Source organism: Chanos chanos, chromosome 6, assembly GCF_902362185.1.
Source record: "Chanos chanos chromosome 6, fChaCha1.1, whole genome shotgun sequence".
Lineage (NCBI taxonomy): Eukaryota > Metazoa > Chordata > Actinopteri > Gonorynchiformes > Chanidae > Chanos > Chanos chanos.
Window position 1 is genome coordinate 34,526,522 of NC_044500.1, and position 16,241 is coordinate 34,542,762.

The following is a 16,241-nucleotide window of genomic DNA, read 5'->3' on the forward strand; positions in this document are numbered from 1 at the left end:
GTGTGCGTGCGTCTATGTCTGGAGGGCGGGAGAGCGAGCGAGAGAGTGAGAGAGAGGGGAAGGGAAAGGGAGAGAGGATGAACACTGAGTGGAGAGCATAGATTTCCATCCAAATCTGTACCGGGTTTTTTAATCCTCGACTGCCACCGCATTGCAAAGCGCTGGTGGAACTAGAGGAGATTTTTTTTTCTCAATGCGTTGCTCCAAATAATCTTTTCTCTATCTTCGTTCTCGTTGCGTTGCTAAAGTGCGTACGTATTCTGAACTTCAATTTCCCACTGATACTTAAACTGCATCATGAACAGTTTGTGGGGACCACCCGATCTCATACCTTTGAAATGGTGGGGATTACGCAGAGGAGAACCGGAGAGCATGTAAACACAAATGGAGTTTGGGATTTATTGCAAAATATGGAAAAGATGACCGTCTTGTCTTTGTGTTTTCTCTTGTGCGCAGATCTACTGGATTTAGCCGTTGGTAAGTCAAGCTCTATATCATAATTATCGACACAGAACGATGATATCAGCACCGTTTTTGAAAAATAGTTGCTCGATCATCACGGACCTTTCCTCTGTTCTTTTTCAATCTGTGACACACTTGTCCTCGATAACTATGTCAGTCATACTCGATCATTGTGTTGTGGCTTCGTATTAACTTTCCCCTTTTTGTCTGCCAACGGGTTACTTCTCGAGGTATAATAGGCTAGCTTTTTCGTCCGTAAATGCCGCCTCTATTATGGCATTCCGTGAGATGGTAGAGTTGGGTAAGGCTTGGTAGAAAAGGGCACGGGTGGGGTGATTTGAAGCTGAATTATTTTAAAAATGTTTCACCCTAGACTGGCGCAAGAGAATTTAATTTTTAGCAGCTACAGTGCTGAAAACGACGATATAGCCTAACTGTCAGCAGAAGTATCATAATAACGGTTTGAAGTAGCGAAATGATTGTTTACGAAATTGTTACCAGTTATCAGCAAAGCATAACATTAGCCCTACTTATATATCTTCAATCTGGATACCACTGGAATACGTAAAAGTTGTGAGAAGATGTGGGCCAACAGTTTACATGAGTCATAGAGCAGTGAAACATGTGCTACCAGCCCGGTCCGCAACTGCCTGACATATTTCGCGTTTATCAAAATGGTAGCGTTCAGTCAGGAACTGTCGTGCCGCTCTTGTCATTTTTGTGAATATAAGTAGGATATAATTAATCAAAAAAGCGAAGGTCGAAACTTTTAGACGAAAAGAAGTCAACTGATGTTTGACCTGCGCAAAACAGCTCGGGTGGCTATCCAGCGGTTACATCTCACGTGTACCCTCATGCGCCCCTCACAACGAATATGCCACTCCATTAAATAGTTACGTCTCAGAAACAACGCCACCGCCTCCCATTATGTGTATGCGTCAGTGAGCACATAAAACAACCTATTTAAGCATCAAAATGAATGGGGAAAATGTGCAGTTAGCAGTATACTGTACAGACATGGTTGACGAAGAATAGAGGGGAAGGCTGGTGCCATGTTGTCTCCTCGCTCAACACAATGTAGAGCACCTTCTGCTTTTTGACTATTTGTCCACTTGGTTCTTTTCAGATGTCTGAAATATACTACTTACATCATGTTGATAAAAACCTTAGGAATTTGTATATCTCTGGCAAATAAATAGCAGAGAAACCTGCACCAGCACAATGATTGACAAACTCAGGTGCCAGCATCAGGAGCAACAATAGGCACACTTAAGGTACTCAGCCCTGTTCTTACCCAGCTGCACACCAGCTGGATGGAATAATGCATCCCCTTATGGCAATATTGGGATGAAAATTATCATGAGATATCTCCTACAATGACATTGTTCTTCCCTTCTGTTCACCGAGCAGCATTATCTTTTGCAAAATGTTGTCTTAGTTCAGCCTTGCTGCTTTGAAATGTTGCCTTGAGTAGCTGTGCAGAACAGCACTCAAATTGTTTAGTGATAGAGAAAGAGTATGAGAGACAGCGCTCTTTGTCCAAATGAACCTTTGCCTTTTTACAAAGAAATTTCCAAGTGAATATAACCATTCTTTGTTTTTTTTAGTACTAAAAGTCAGTGTATTTTATGATGTGACTTTAGGTTGCTATATAAACGTCGTAAATGTGGTCCCGACCTACAGCTGGTATCAGTGTATGGCCTACTCCATGAGGGGCTTGATATTAGTTAAAAAAGAACAGCTCAGCTGAGTGATGAGACACTTAGGATATGGACAACTGAGGAGTACCATAGAGTATTCGTCACCTATCACTTGGTACACAATGGAATTGCATTATTTTCCCCTGGGATTCAGTTTTGGATTATAATTTTCCAGTCCAATATGATCAAGAAAGTGTTGATCTTCCGTAATTTTTTTGCTGTGTTATCTTTAATCTTTAATGTACTGCTATCAATAGCCAATGAAGGCAAAGTAACAGGTCTGGACTATGATGTACACATGCTCCCTCTCTCTGTCTCTCTGTCTCTCTGTCTCTCTCTCTCTCTCACACACACACACACACACACACACACATATATTATCTTATATATATGTGTGTGTGTGTGTGTGTGTGTGTACATATATGTGTGTGTGTGGCAAAGTTCCCCCTTCTTTGCCACTAGCATCTGTATCTATTCAGTTGTGGGAGTCAGTCTGTGAGTTATAACCATGGTCGTGGTAAATTTGTAAATATGCATTTACAAGCATATACACAGGCAAATTTGGAACAGCACAAGAAACATGATTCATCCAAAGAAAGAAAAAACCAAAGAAAGAAAGAAAGAAAGAAAGACATAGTATGATGAATGATTTGTTGGAAAAGAGAGTGTCAAATCAACTGGTATACAGGCTTAAACATGTTCAGTGATAAATGTCTTAACTTTGTTGCAAGTAAAGATACAGATATCATACATACAAACATATGGATTTCATACATAATTGTAATGTTAATATAATTTTGATTTGACTTTGTTATGGATATGTAAAGCCCTTTGAGACTATAAATAGTGATATTGGTCTCTAAATAAACTTGTATTATTATTATTATTATTAGTAGTAGTATTATTAATGTAGTACTGCCACACAGTATAAATACTGCAGATAATATACTGAAGTTGAGATGAGACTAACGCCTTGCATTGGGGATTTAATCACTCAAAAAGAAAAAGAGGTTTCATCACAGATCACATGTGTAACTCTTCACTGAGTTCTTGTTTTTTTTTTTTTTTTTTTGTACTTTCGTTGCCCAAACACTGGAATGCCAGCTAATTAACAGCCTTATTTAAGCATATCTGAGAAGCTATTGAAAGATTTGTCACTGATCACAATATGTAATCCAATTTATGTGTGGAAAAAATTGAAACACAAGCTTAATCATGCAACATTGATTTCACTTGCATGCGACTAGATGTGGTTAACCAGGTCTGATACTTGCTGTGGCAAATTTCTTTTGGCTCCTGGATGTCTTGCTCACACAAAATCAATGTACATTTGTCTGATAAGTTATGCAAGGAGTAATTTAACACTCTAATAGTGGAAATTACTTTACAGATCTGAAGGTATGAAAAGTTGACCATTGGCTAAGGCAGTGATGGGAAACAAACAAGGCCCTTGCCGAAACACTTAGATTCCTTTTTTCCCACTCACACCAGTGAATTTGTATGCAACAAGATGGCTGTTGCTTATTACCAGCGTAGAAACCAATCAATAAGCCTATCTGGTGTCTGCTTCTCCTTTGAAATATTTTAAATCTGTGGTTCATCTGATGTAGAAGTAACATGCAAACAGTTCCATGCAGTAAGCCAGTGACTTTATCCTCTGGAATAGAGAACTTGATTGTCAATACTGACACTGCAGATTTCATGTGTGAAATCACTATTATTATTTGATAAGATGATAATATGTGTATGAATACCTTTATAAGTGCAGTCTTGACCTCATGTATCTTCTTCTAAATTCTAGACAATTCTGAGTAAAATGGCCTCTTCACTAGTCTGCCTACCCCCTGAGGACTCTCCTGTTTCCCTGTCTATAAAGAGCCCTTCCTGACTAGATCCATCATGATCAAGCATCCTTACTGCTTGAAAGACAGGTGTTGGCAGTCCAAGCTGTGTTTTTCAGCAATAATCGTTCAGCAACCTTCTCTCACCTCCCAAGGTCAGAAAAAACGAACAAACAAACAAGCAAGCAAAAAAAAAAAACAGGTAACTTCTCTCTTAAAACTTAAGGTAACCTCCAGAGTAGCTCTTTTTAGTTTAATCAGCCTATGGGCAATGTAGTGCTCGCAAAAAAAAAAAGAAATATTTCCCACAAGTTGAATAAACTCATAGGCTAGGGGCTGTGGAGGCATCTTCAAATTTTGAAATGGCTATGTATTGCCTTTACACAAACTGAAAATGTAAAGAAACACACAGTTATCATTTTACATCTCCCGTGGAGCAAAGTGGAAGTTTTTGTTGTGCTGTGGCACTGTCCTGGTCCTTCTCTAAAGCTCCTTCAATCCTCTGATTTTTTGACCTGGATTTTTAAGACTGGCAGTCAGAAGGTGACAGAGCTAAGGGCTCTACAGCCCAGATTGCATCAAAACCTTTGAGCTCTCTCAGCAGCAAATCAGGACAGATGCAATTATACAGAGCTGTGCTGATATCCGTCGCCACAGAACCTATTTTTGCTCATGTCTTTTCATGTCGAGAACAATATGCCGGTGCTTTTAATTTTAGATTGTCCATTACTTGTCAAACAAGCTTCTTTCAACTGTTGAACTGTGCAGAATGCAGTGAGTGCGGCAAAACAGCATGTAGCAGTGAATGACCTGTAACATCATTTAGTTGTTAAAGAACTTCTGTTTATATTATAAGTGAGAGATAGACAGAGGGAGTAAACGCATGTTTACCTGTGTGCATGTGTGTGTATGCATGTGTTCATAAAAGAGAGGGATGCATATCATAAGTTTGCATTATCTCTGTGTTCTCTGGGTTACCACCCCGCATACAAAAATCCAAGGGGAAAAGAGGCATTAGTATGCAACCATAGCCTGAGACAATGGAGTCATAGCATGCCATGGTCAAGGACAGACCAGTACTAATACCCACTGTAGAGCTTCATGCTGCTCTGTACCTCCATTGCCTTGATGCATATCTTGATTACTCAGTCTATCAGTAGCCTTGCAGAAGTCTTTATCAAGAAATGTATCACAAATTATGTTTATGTCCGACAAAGAAATACAATAATGTGAAGAACAGCAAACTGAAAAAAGTACTTAATTACAAGATGTAAACTGGTGTTGTTCTATTTCATTTTGCTCGAGTCTTTTGACGGCGTCTTTTGAGAGATTGACTTTTGTGTTTTGCTGAGGGAGACCAGATGCTTACTGATTTTTTTTTTTTTAACCATAAACAAAATTATTTCATAGTTGTGGGTCAAGAGGTTTTGGTAAATTCATATTGGAATATGGATTCCATCAGAGAAGAAATGAACTACATTTCACAGTGATTTTAGCAAGTGTTCTTAAGAATTGTTTAGGCAAACAGGCTATAATTAATTCCATAAATGTGGTTTATCATAGCGTACATTATATTTTGTAAACATTCGTGAATTGCAATATCTGGTAACATCATCAGAAATTTTTGGGCCAACTCAAAAAATATTGATCATTTTTTCAGCGACATTCAGTGCCTCAGGCCCCTCCATAAAACTTATATTTGTAAAATTATTCAGCATTCAGACATTGTGAAATACTCTTTGACATTAAATCACAGGATGCCAAAGAGAGTAGAAGGAGAGGATTATTAAATGGAGCCTCTGGTATTCTCTTTGACCACCATCTAGCATGCTTCCATCCTAGACCTTTTCATGTTTTAGTCATTCTGCTTTGCTGCCTGGGCTTGGTCTGGCTTTAAGACAGTTATCTGCCCTGTTACCCCACGCAAGAGAACAGTGTGGACCAAAGGCTGGATCCGATGAATCACAATAGTGTGAAACAGCAGCCATCTAGTACTTTATCAGTCTCCTCTGGAGTCATTACAGAGCCTCTAATGCATGTGTACATCTGACCTCCGATGCTAATTATTTTGGCGAAGCTTCTCATTTTGAGAGAGAAGCAGGAAGCCTCCTTTTTACCCACACAGTGCGCACATACACACACACACACGCACACTTATATACATATCCTTTTCTAAGTTGGACTACTGACGCTTAGTGGTTTAGAATAGAGGCTCTCAACAATTTTGACCTTCTTTTAGGCATTTTGTGGCATTTTGATTTATATATAGTGTACATTTATGTCTTGTTACAGACCATTGCTGTTTAGCTTCCTTAACTACTGTAGTTTCCTGCACATCCGGCACTTTCCTAACAGGCCGCTATTGCTTGTGTTTTCAAGATCCCTCTAGTGGAGTGGAATTATATTTTCATGGGAGAGAATAAAATTGAACTAAAACTTTACCATGTGTGTTTGAATTATTTAGATGAAATTATTTGTTAAGAAAAAAAACAATTAATTGACAAAAAAATAGACTTTTATTTTCCTCTAACATTTGATGTCTGACAATGGTAGGTGCAATGCATGCTTACAGTCATATTGTCTTCAAGTACTGTCTCTGGGCAGGGAGGACTGTTTCAAAAACGTGAACTTTTCACCTAGTGCTAATGGATAATTTAGCATTGGGGCGGCATGATGGCACAGTGGGTAGCACTGTTGCCTCACAGCAAGAGGGTCCTGGGTCCTTTCTGTGTGTAGTTTGCATGTTCTCCCCATGTCTGTGTGGGTTTCCTCCGGGAGCTCCGATTTCTTCGCACAGTCCAAAGGCATGCAAGCCAGGCGAATTGGAGTTACTAAATTGCCCCTAGGTGTGAATGTGTGTGTGAGTGTGTTTGTCTGTGTGTCTGCCCTGCGATGGACTGGTGACCTGTCCAGGGTGTTTCCCCACCTTTCACCCAGTGAGTGCTGGGATAGGCTCCATCACCTCCCAAGACCCTAATTAGGATAACTGACTTAGAAAATGAATGAATGAATGAATGAATGAATGAATGATAATTCAGCATTTCACTTTTTGAGAAACGGATGAAATCCTGTGTGGCATCTTGTGCTTATATACTGTACTGTGCATCATGTCTTACCTGTCAGCAGGATTCGCATGCAGACATCTGCACTTTCTGTGAAATTTCTCCAAAACCCTCACCGCTTTCTGTTCGCTGACCCATGAGCCAACCCAGCTGGAACACCTGGATGGCAAGCATTTGTTTGTTTGATAGGGTGGTTATCCTGAGGAGCTATTGTCAGTACCCAGAACTTGGAGTTTTTGTTTTTTTTTTCATATCCTGTCTCAGCTTTTAAAGTAGTTGGAGGTAAAAGCAGAGCGGTGGTCTTTGGATCTGTAGACTGGAGTTTCCATTGGCACTGTTATAATTTGTTAATGTGCCATTACACATGTAAATGCACTCATTATGTAGAAGAAATTTTACCATTTACCATTATTTTGGGTCTAGGTCTTACATATGCTCAACTTTAATGCACCTCATTTTCTCACTATCGGTAGTGCTTTGAAAACATTTCTTTTTATTGCATGTGAAGAAAATAATGTGTGTGAACATATCTACTTGTAGCCTTTCTCTTACCCTCTTCAGTTAAGGGATTTAGTGTAAACATTTGATTGTGTATTGATCTTTAGCTCTCATTTCATTCAGTGTCAGTCCTAAGAGGTCACAGTGTGGACCTATACTCCTCGGTAATTAAGTACTAATAAGTGTGTATCTATCCATGGTGCTCTTAAATCTCTTGTGATTAAGTAATCTCTGAAGTCATGGTGCAGGTCTATTATCAAGTGCAGATACACTGAATCTGTTAAGATGACCAAACAAATGTATGTCCCTTTGGCAGTCCCATTGTGCCTTTCGTATGCACACACAGAGAATCTAATAGAGAGATTTTCATGAGCTGAGGGTTAGCATTCTGGTAGGCTTTGTCTCAGAATTGTGGTTTTTGACTGAACTGACATAAAAATTATTTGTCGATTTTATTAAATGAAAAAACTTAAGTGAAATCATAATAGCCTCTCACAACATTTGAGCAACAAAGTGGCCGTTAGAATCTGCATATAAACTTAATCATTTCTGACTGGTCCATGTGAGGAAAAGCAAGACATCATATTCTTAGAAGGATAAAAATAGAGATGTACCCAAGCTACAGATTCATCCGTTGTAACAGCAGAAAGTGGGTTCAAAGATCAATGTGCAGTGAACAAAGCCTGTTTTGATTAGAATGGAGGGACAGCCCAGCCCTTAGAATGTATTTACTGATAGATGAATGTGGCAGGAGTATTTCTTCTTTCCAAGGTTAAGGAGCGACATAATCGCAGCCCCAGATACTGTGTTCTGACTCCAGGGTGAGGGATAAGGGGAGCACTATGCTTCCTTGTAGAGAATCCCACTATACATGTCACTTGTTTAAAGCGAGGAACAGTCTTTAAAAATTAGGACTACAATGAATAAAATAAAATAAAAAAAATAAATAAAAACAAATGTGCTCTGTGGTGTACTCTTTTAAATGACATGTTAAAATCCTATGGACCATCACTTTAATTTTAATATCGCAATGGTACGGCATGCATTGCATGTGTTTGCCGTCCTGTGCATTGCGTGAACAGTGCTGTTAGGAAAAAAAAGGATGTAATTTTGATTGCTGATTTCAGTGTATAGCAGTGAGGTCTGTGGGCTCAGGATCGGAAATGTGTGAGGGTTTAGTGGGGAGTTAAAAAGCTGGGTGCTGGATCTGAGGCCTTCCTCTGTTCTGCCCTGTCTGCCTGTGACAGCTGGGCTTGACTAAGAGGAAGTAAGAATAGATACTGGCAGGAAAGGGGGATGTGGCAGTCTTTCTGTCCACCAATCACCAGCCTTTGGCTCAATGCCCTATTTAGCAGTTATATAAAATGGAAAAATGATCTAAGAGAACGTATAAGTAAAGTTTCTGTCATTTGCTTTTTAGTTTACAAACACTTGTATTCTCCCAACTTGACCATACTTGACCATATTTGAGTCCAGGGTGTCCCTATAGAAGAAATAGTTTTCAACAGTTATGTTGCTTGATTCAAGCTATAGGAAATAAGGCAATGAGATGGTGTTTCTGCATTGTTTACCATGGTCTTGGTTCAACTTCTAGCTCCTCAAATTCTTGAAACTCTCTTATAAATGCCAGAATGGCTATTGGGACAGCACAATCTACAAAGTGACCCAGAAACTAGAGTCTGTATTTTCAGCCTGCCTTTCGCCTCACAGCTAGACCAGTGGACTGCAAATGATAGGGCCATTACAAAATAATCACATCTGTCAGGCTTTTGCTTTGGTGCATTGTGTACATCAGATATGCTGGCTATCACAGATGCATGTTTCTTGTTCAGCAGACAACGCAATTTCTGCAAGACCATTTGAGATTGAAAAGTGATTAGACAACACCACTTTACAAAAGTGCAGTACTTTTTGTGATCTGTGCTGCCTTTTGAGTACTTTACAAAAAAGCTCACACAATTGGCATATTTTGACTTATGTTTTTTTGGTCCATTCGTTTTCGATATCCTTTTTTTTTTAGTCTAGGTCTAAGACTAAGACTTCCATAAACATGAATACATGTAAAACCATAACAAATTATTAATCATCTAAAGAATCTGCCTTGCATTTTGTTTCACATCAAGCACATGCTTTATGTGTGAGGTAAAACACGGATGCATTACATAACAAACAATAGCAAAATTTAAATTATGTAAGATTTAGGTATAGCAAACACTGATCGCTCATATTTACATAATTTGTTAGTAGTGATGTTTTGCTAATACTCCTTCTTGATACATATGTACTTTTTCTATCCCTGAAAATTAATTGTGATAACACAAAAAATCACACAGCTTGAGAGAAATTTTAGATATTCTGTCAACAAACTGATAGGAAATTCAATGAAATGTAATATGTCTATTCCAGATTAGAATGAACATATCAAAGCCACAGAAGCTCAGTTGAGATGAATATATCCATGTTCAGTATGAAAATGACAAAAAGATGAAGCGCATGTACATGCACCACTTTAGCACCATCATTGCCCTAACTCCTGATTTCCAATTCCACGGTTAATGCACATCACCTTCATTTTCCTTATCATGCAGCCCTCTGTTGTTGACATCAGACTCTGTCAATAAAATGACACAGTTCCTCGAGCTGAAACATGGCTTTGTTCATCCCTAGAGGCAGTGTATGTCACATCTATTTGGCTCCCATGTAAATAGCTGAATCTGAACAATTCCTTTGATAGTTTTGCAGACCTGCTAAAGTGCCCTGTTTGCTGAAAACTGGCGATAGGAAGTCCATTACCATATTTTATTAACAGGCACACGTTGAAATGGTTCTACATCCAAGATGACTTGTTGCCTCGCTGATTCAGGCCCTGTGGGAAGACCAGAAGGTTTACGGCTCTTTCAGTACAAATAATGCAGTGGATCTCTGGCCATTATGCCAAGTGCCTAGTCCCTGGCTGCCTTTATATTTGCTCTTTCAGGGTGATGGAGCTGGGAGAATATCATGGAGATGAACATTGTGACAGATGAACTTCCCTTGGCCCTGGTGGCTCTAGCGCAGGCTGTCATATCGGTCTACAGAGTCATATATAATGCATTCAATAATTAGTGAAGACAAGCCAATGCCATGGGTAGAAAAATCTAGAGCAGTGTGATAACTGCTCTTCAGTGTGTCATGGTGAAAACTCTGCTGGTTGTTTTTACCCCCCCCCCCCCCCCCCCCCCCATGTGATTTCAAGAACAACTGATTATTTTGTGACCGGTGGCTCAGACATATCACTGATTCATTGCAGGATTTCCCTCTTTGTCTAGGTTGGGACTTTTTCTACGTTGTATATGATGGTAGCTTGCTGTTTAGACAGACAAGAACCAAATAAGCACCAAATCACATCACTTAATTGCACAGTACTGTCCTTATTCGTGAGTTCTCTGTAATTTTGTTGTGATGTGATGGCAAAACTGTTAATTGAGCTTAAGTTTACATTTTCTTTAAGAGCCAATTATGCAACCTGCAACCATTGAAATTTCAGTCCAATTTACTGACTTCAACTCTAACTTATTGAAAACAATGAAAATATTAATTAATGCAATGTCTTCATGAGACAATCTGTCTTAGCAACAAGATTAGAAAGGAAGAATAAAGGTGTTTATGATTGGTCTCAAGGGAAAAGTCTTGAAAAACAAGATGACCACGGTAATCCTTCCCTGAAATCATGGAGCAATTCCCTGAGCTTTCCTTGTGACAACTTCACCACACGTTTGTGGTCTGAGTCAAGCTGTGACTGCTCTTCCCTGCCTCACTTTTCTTAGGATTAGTGAGTGTCACAATCAGTCATCATTTTGACAAGCTTCATAAGCAATTTCCCTAAATCCTCTTCCGACTCTCCTCCACATCTTATGTCCTAATGTGGATTATCCGATTTTCTTATCGTGCGTAAACATGGCCAGAAAGTAATAAAAATCACTCTGCCACAGTATGCTTATATTAGACTGCCATTTGAGAGTGGTAACAGGCACACGGCACAAAATACTGTGTGACACTTATTTGTATTCTCATGGTTCAATCTCAGACACCTATGCCTGTAGGAATAAGAATCCCCCAAAAGGGGATTTCTTTCTTTCTTTTTTTTTTTTTTTAATCATTCTTTTCATTTTGAATTTCCAGCTCATTTTAAAGAGTAACATCTTGTATCTGGTATTACAGTCTTGTCATTGTAATATTTGCTAGAATTGGATTTTTATTTTTTTTTTCACTTTGACCTTCACAGAGCAGCTTTGTATGTCCTTCCTGTATAGTGTAGCAGGTTAGAAATATACATAATAACATATCAGCTTAGATTCCATTACCATTAATAAATGTTGTCAAATATGAAATGATAAACCGGGAGGTATTTCTATTACCAAAAAAAAGGGAAAAAAAGAAAAGACGGGGGCATTTTACGGAGACAACAAAATGCATGTTATGGCCGACAAAATTATTCATTAAGACATTTGCTGAAACGATTTCTTCGTCTCTGTGGCAGGCAGTCTATTGCCAAGAATAATGAGGAATCCTGTTTGAGCCTCTGAGAGATAGTGTCTGTGCTATTAGCCGTTGCTGGCCCAGGCTACCTTTTAACATTGACCCCTTTACCCTGTCAAACCATGCTGGGCTTTCCAAACTATCAGTCAAGGTTTTTATCTCCTGTGTAATGGAGGTACATCTGGTATAATTTTACCATTTTTTCCGTATTCTTTCATTTTACTTATTTATTCATTTTTCCCCAATAATTTATTGACATTTGTGAGACAAATACAGCTTTTATAGCCTCTCCAAGGCTCTCTCTGCATATCCATTAGCAGAAATCTTTGAGCCTGAGGACCTCTCCATCAGACCTCTCTAAAATGGTTGCTCTGATGGTTGGTTGAGAAGGAGTCTAGTTATTGCTATTCACATACAACCATTTTTGTTTGTAGGTTTTCAAACGAGTGTTGCACTCTATGAATGCATTTCTCTCATGTTTGTTGGGAAAACAGAGTTTTCAGGTTTGGACGGGGAGGAGGAATAAAAAGGGAGGGAAAAAAGGAAAAACAACCTAATCCACACATTGACGTCAGCTTGGATGGGCCAGAGCTGCGGAGGCGGGGAGGGATTGTGTGGGCCGCGCATCCTCTGACAACAGATTATTTCCCATCATGCTCAGTGACGTCTCTCCCAAGAGACACACAGCAGCAATACTCCCCTGAGGTTACACTCTTAAGGCATGTTTACTGAGTGCCGTATAATCCCTGTCCTTAAGGCATCTTCTCTGAACTCTGCATGTTTAGTAAGGAATATTTGTGTCTGAAGAAGACTTAAACAAATTTCTGTAATGACACATTAGATATCTTCCTGGGATTGACTGTGCCATTCATAAATCCCCTTGTCATTAGATTGGTACAAGATGTGTAATGTTATTACACTGAAATTCATCGTGACACACTGGGGAATATTAGTTTCAAGTGTCATTGAGTGACATTAAAATAATGTGTAATTCTCTTAATGCTGCTCTTGTATTCAGTGTACAATACACATTGTGTCCAATACACATTGTGGATGTGTTGGTCAAGCCTCTGTTGTTCTTTTTTCTAATCTCATGTAACATTTTCCACAAAAAACAAACAAACAAACAAAAAACCCATTAACCCTTTGCTGTATTGTCTCCTCCTTCCATTGTAATTTTGTCAGTTTTGAGCTGAATGAAGCTTGAGTTCAATTCCTCTGACTTGTGAAGGCAATCGATACTTTTTTTTTTTTTTTTGCATAGCATTGTTAAGCAATATATGAGAGTGCTATTTGCTTAACTCAACCCTGCAGATATGTAGATGCCTGACTGACAGTGGCTACCACTGAGTGAGAGGGAGAATGATGCAGCCAGCCGAGGGAACATGCTCAACTGTATTATTTTAGAGTCTTGGCCAAAGTGGACAAGTGTGGCATCGCTAGGATTTGAACTATGGATCACAGATGTAGGGTTCACCCTTTTGACGTTAGACGGGGTCGTAATTAGGGGTGCTCTTAACTGTTAATATTTAAATCAGAAGGAGCTATGAAGGAGGTATGTTGAGACAAAAACCCTATTTCTGTACTGAAGGCCATACATAAGATAGTTGTATCATGCTGATCAGATGTTTAATTTCTTATGGGCCTCTTGAAGACATTTAGTTGTGTTCTAGAAGTGTACATGTGCAAATTTCATGTACCATGACTGAAATGTAAGGGTGAGCAGGGCAAAGAAGCCAAGTTAGGGTCAGTTGTAACAGTGACATTTTTCTAGAGTTTTATGGCAGTTAAAGTGGTGCATTTATGTGCACATATCCATAGACACATAATATAACCCTCCTGTGAACAGCTACAGAATTCTTTTTTAACAGAAGAAAATGTCAGCATTACAACTATACCACAGTAGATTTTGCCCTGTTCTTCCATACACTTAAATTGTTTTTGTGGCCGTTTGTGATTACTTCGCCCTTTTGATGTGCAACTAAATAATGGCTGGCAGAAGTTCAAGAATCAAAGAACCTATAATGGTGCCTGCAGCCCAGTCAACAATTTGACCTGAAATTACCACTGTCTGTCCAAAAAACCACCATAAAAATGGTATTATTGTGTGATTAGAAAGACGTTGACACCACTCTTGCTGTAATGACAGTATCCTGCTGCATACACTGAGTGGTCTTGCAGCAGTTTGGTAGAATTAGACCCTACCAGAGGACTAACAGAGTAGAGCAGTCGGCAGGGTGCTGGGTAGGGCAGTTGCCTGAGGGCCATTACAAGCTTAAAGAAGGATGAGTCCAGGCCAGGGATATATAGTGTATATGCAGTGATATTTACTACAGAATGCCTTTCTTGAATGAATATGTATGTGCATGTTTCCCACTGATAGGTATAAATAATGTATTGGGTTGTGTATACCCATGCAACTTTTGGCAATTCCACAGTGCTCAGTCTACAGTGTTCAGTGCTTTCTGCAGTTATCCTTTCAGTGGAACAACAACAAACAACATATAAAGACTAGCTGTATGTCTTATAGAACCTTGAGCTGTATGAATCATATTCTCAGGGCTATTCTGATTAGCTTTGCTCTAAGTCCTTTATTCTGGACAGAGGAACTACCATAGGTCAATGAACTTGATAATGCACATATGGCGGAGTGAGTGTGATTAACCTAATGTCTAAAAAATTAACAAGCACTCTGTCCGAGAGCCGGTTGCTTGCTTTTAAAAGCTCTGGGGAGGAAAATGTGGTCCAGGTTCCATGGCAAGATAAAACGCGCCCGTTGTTCTCCCTTCACTGCAGGGTTTTATGTGTATAGCTGTTAAGAGACAGGCATGTGGTGTTGTGAAGACCTAGTCTGCTTATATTTCTGACTTGCTCATTTGCAACACTGCTGGAGAGGGGAAAAAAAAAAAAAAAACCCAGAGAGGTCAAGATGTCTTCACTTATTGACGTAGACCAAAAGCTACCTAAAGATGGATATAAAGCAGAAAAAAAAACTATGTTCTTATACATTTATGGCATTGTTGCTCTTTACAACCCTTATCTTTCCTGCAGAAACACATTTATTCTGTGTCCCTTGTTTACCATAAAACAAGCCACACACCATCAAAAGGACAGTTTAAGTTTATCAACACAGATCAGGGATGATAATGGGTTGAATTATTAGACTTATGAAATTCTATGGTTTATACACATATGTATTTGTCAGTGTTTGGAGCAGTCGGCAGACCTGAGAGGCCAGTCTTAGTTCCATGCTGAAATTGCCCTAGAGAATGTCCAGGCTGAACATGTGCCTATTGCAGACGGATCACTAATGACCGATCAGTTAATGAGGCGCTGTATGTTGAATAGAGGTACTTCAGGTGGGTTTTTTTTGTGTGTTTGTGTTAACAACAAAAGCAAGTTCATGGTGCACCTAAAACAAGCTGATAACAAACTGGTGACGAAAAAGATTATTTGACATTATTTGACTTTTCGACAACACTAACCATTTGCCTCAGGTTACCTATCAAAGAATGGCGATTCTTGTATTTATGTTATAGTGGATGTAACAAGAGGGCGATTTTGTTTTATGGGACATTCTAAAGGGAGTGTTTTTGTGTTCAAATGTATCGGTCTTCTTATTGTTACTGCTTCTAATTGCCGTGTTTATTGTATATTCACAGATGTCTCTTTAGATGTCTCACAATCTGAGGCTTTTTTTATTTATTTATTTATTTCTTTTTCACCACACTTTGAAAAACAAGGCTTCTGATCAGAACGTGTACTGCTGTGTGATGAAACTGGAGTCAAACTTTTTTTTTTTTTTTTTTTTTTGGAGCTCTCTAAACAAAGCTTTTGTACTGATAAAAAGGACATCTTGACTGAGAAGCATTTTACGACTTTATACTCTCCTTTTGAAGATGACAGAAATCATGTAACAAATTCTAAAGCGAGGGAAAAGCTGAATGTCTCCTTGTCCTTGCTTTTCTAGAAGGGACCATTATTCCAGCTACGTATTTAAAAATTTTAGATAGCATTTCCTCACAGATATTTATTCACTGCTGCATTAGCAATGCAACGCATAGTTCTTCTTTTGCAGCCTGTGTATGTTTTAGAAAGAAATACACATTCTCTCAAAGTCAAGAACAATAGATTGTTTGGCTTAAAATTTAAATGAGTAT

General features: G+C 39.0%; 1 protein-coding gene across 1 annotated transcript in view; it reads left to right on the top strand.

Moving 5' to 3' along the window:
• The first annotated feature begins 338 nt into the window (after positions 1–338).
• igsf21a (immunoglobin superfamily, member 21a) overlaps positions 339–16,241 on the top strand; it is a 138,719-nt gene continuing 122,816 nt past the window's right edge. Inside the window, exon 1 of the mRNA XM_030778542.1 lies at positions 339–477. Coding sequence (XP_030634402.1) covers positions 339–477 — 139 coding nt within the window. The remainder of the gene's footprint in view (positions 478–16,241) is intronic.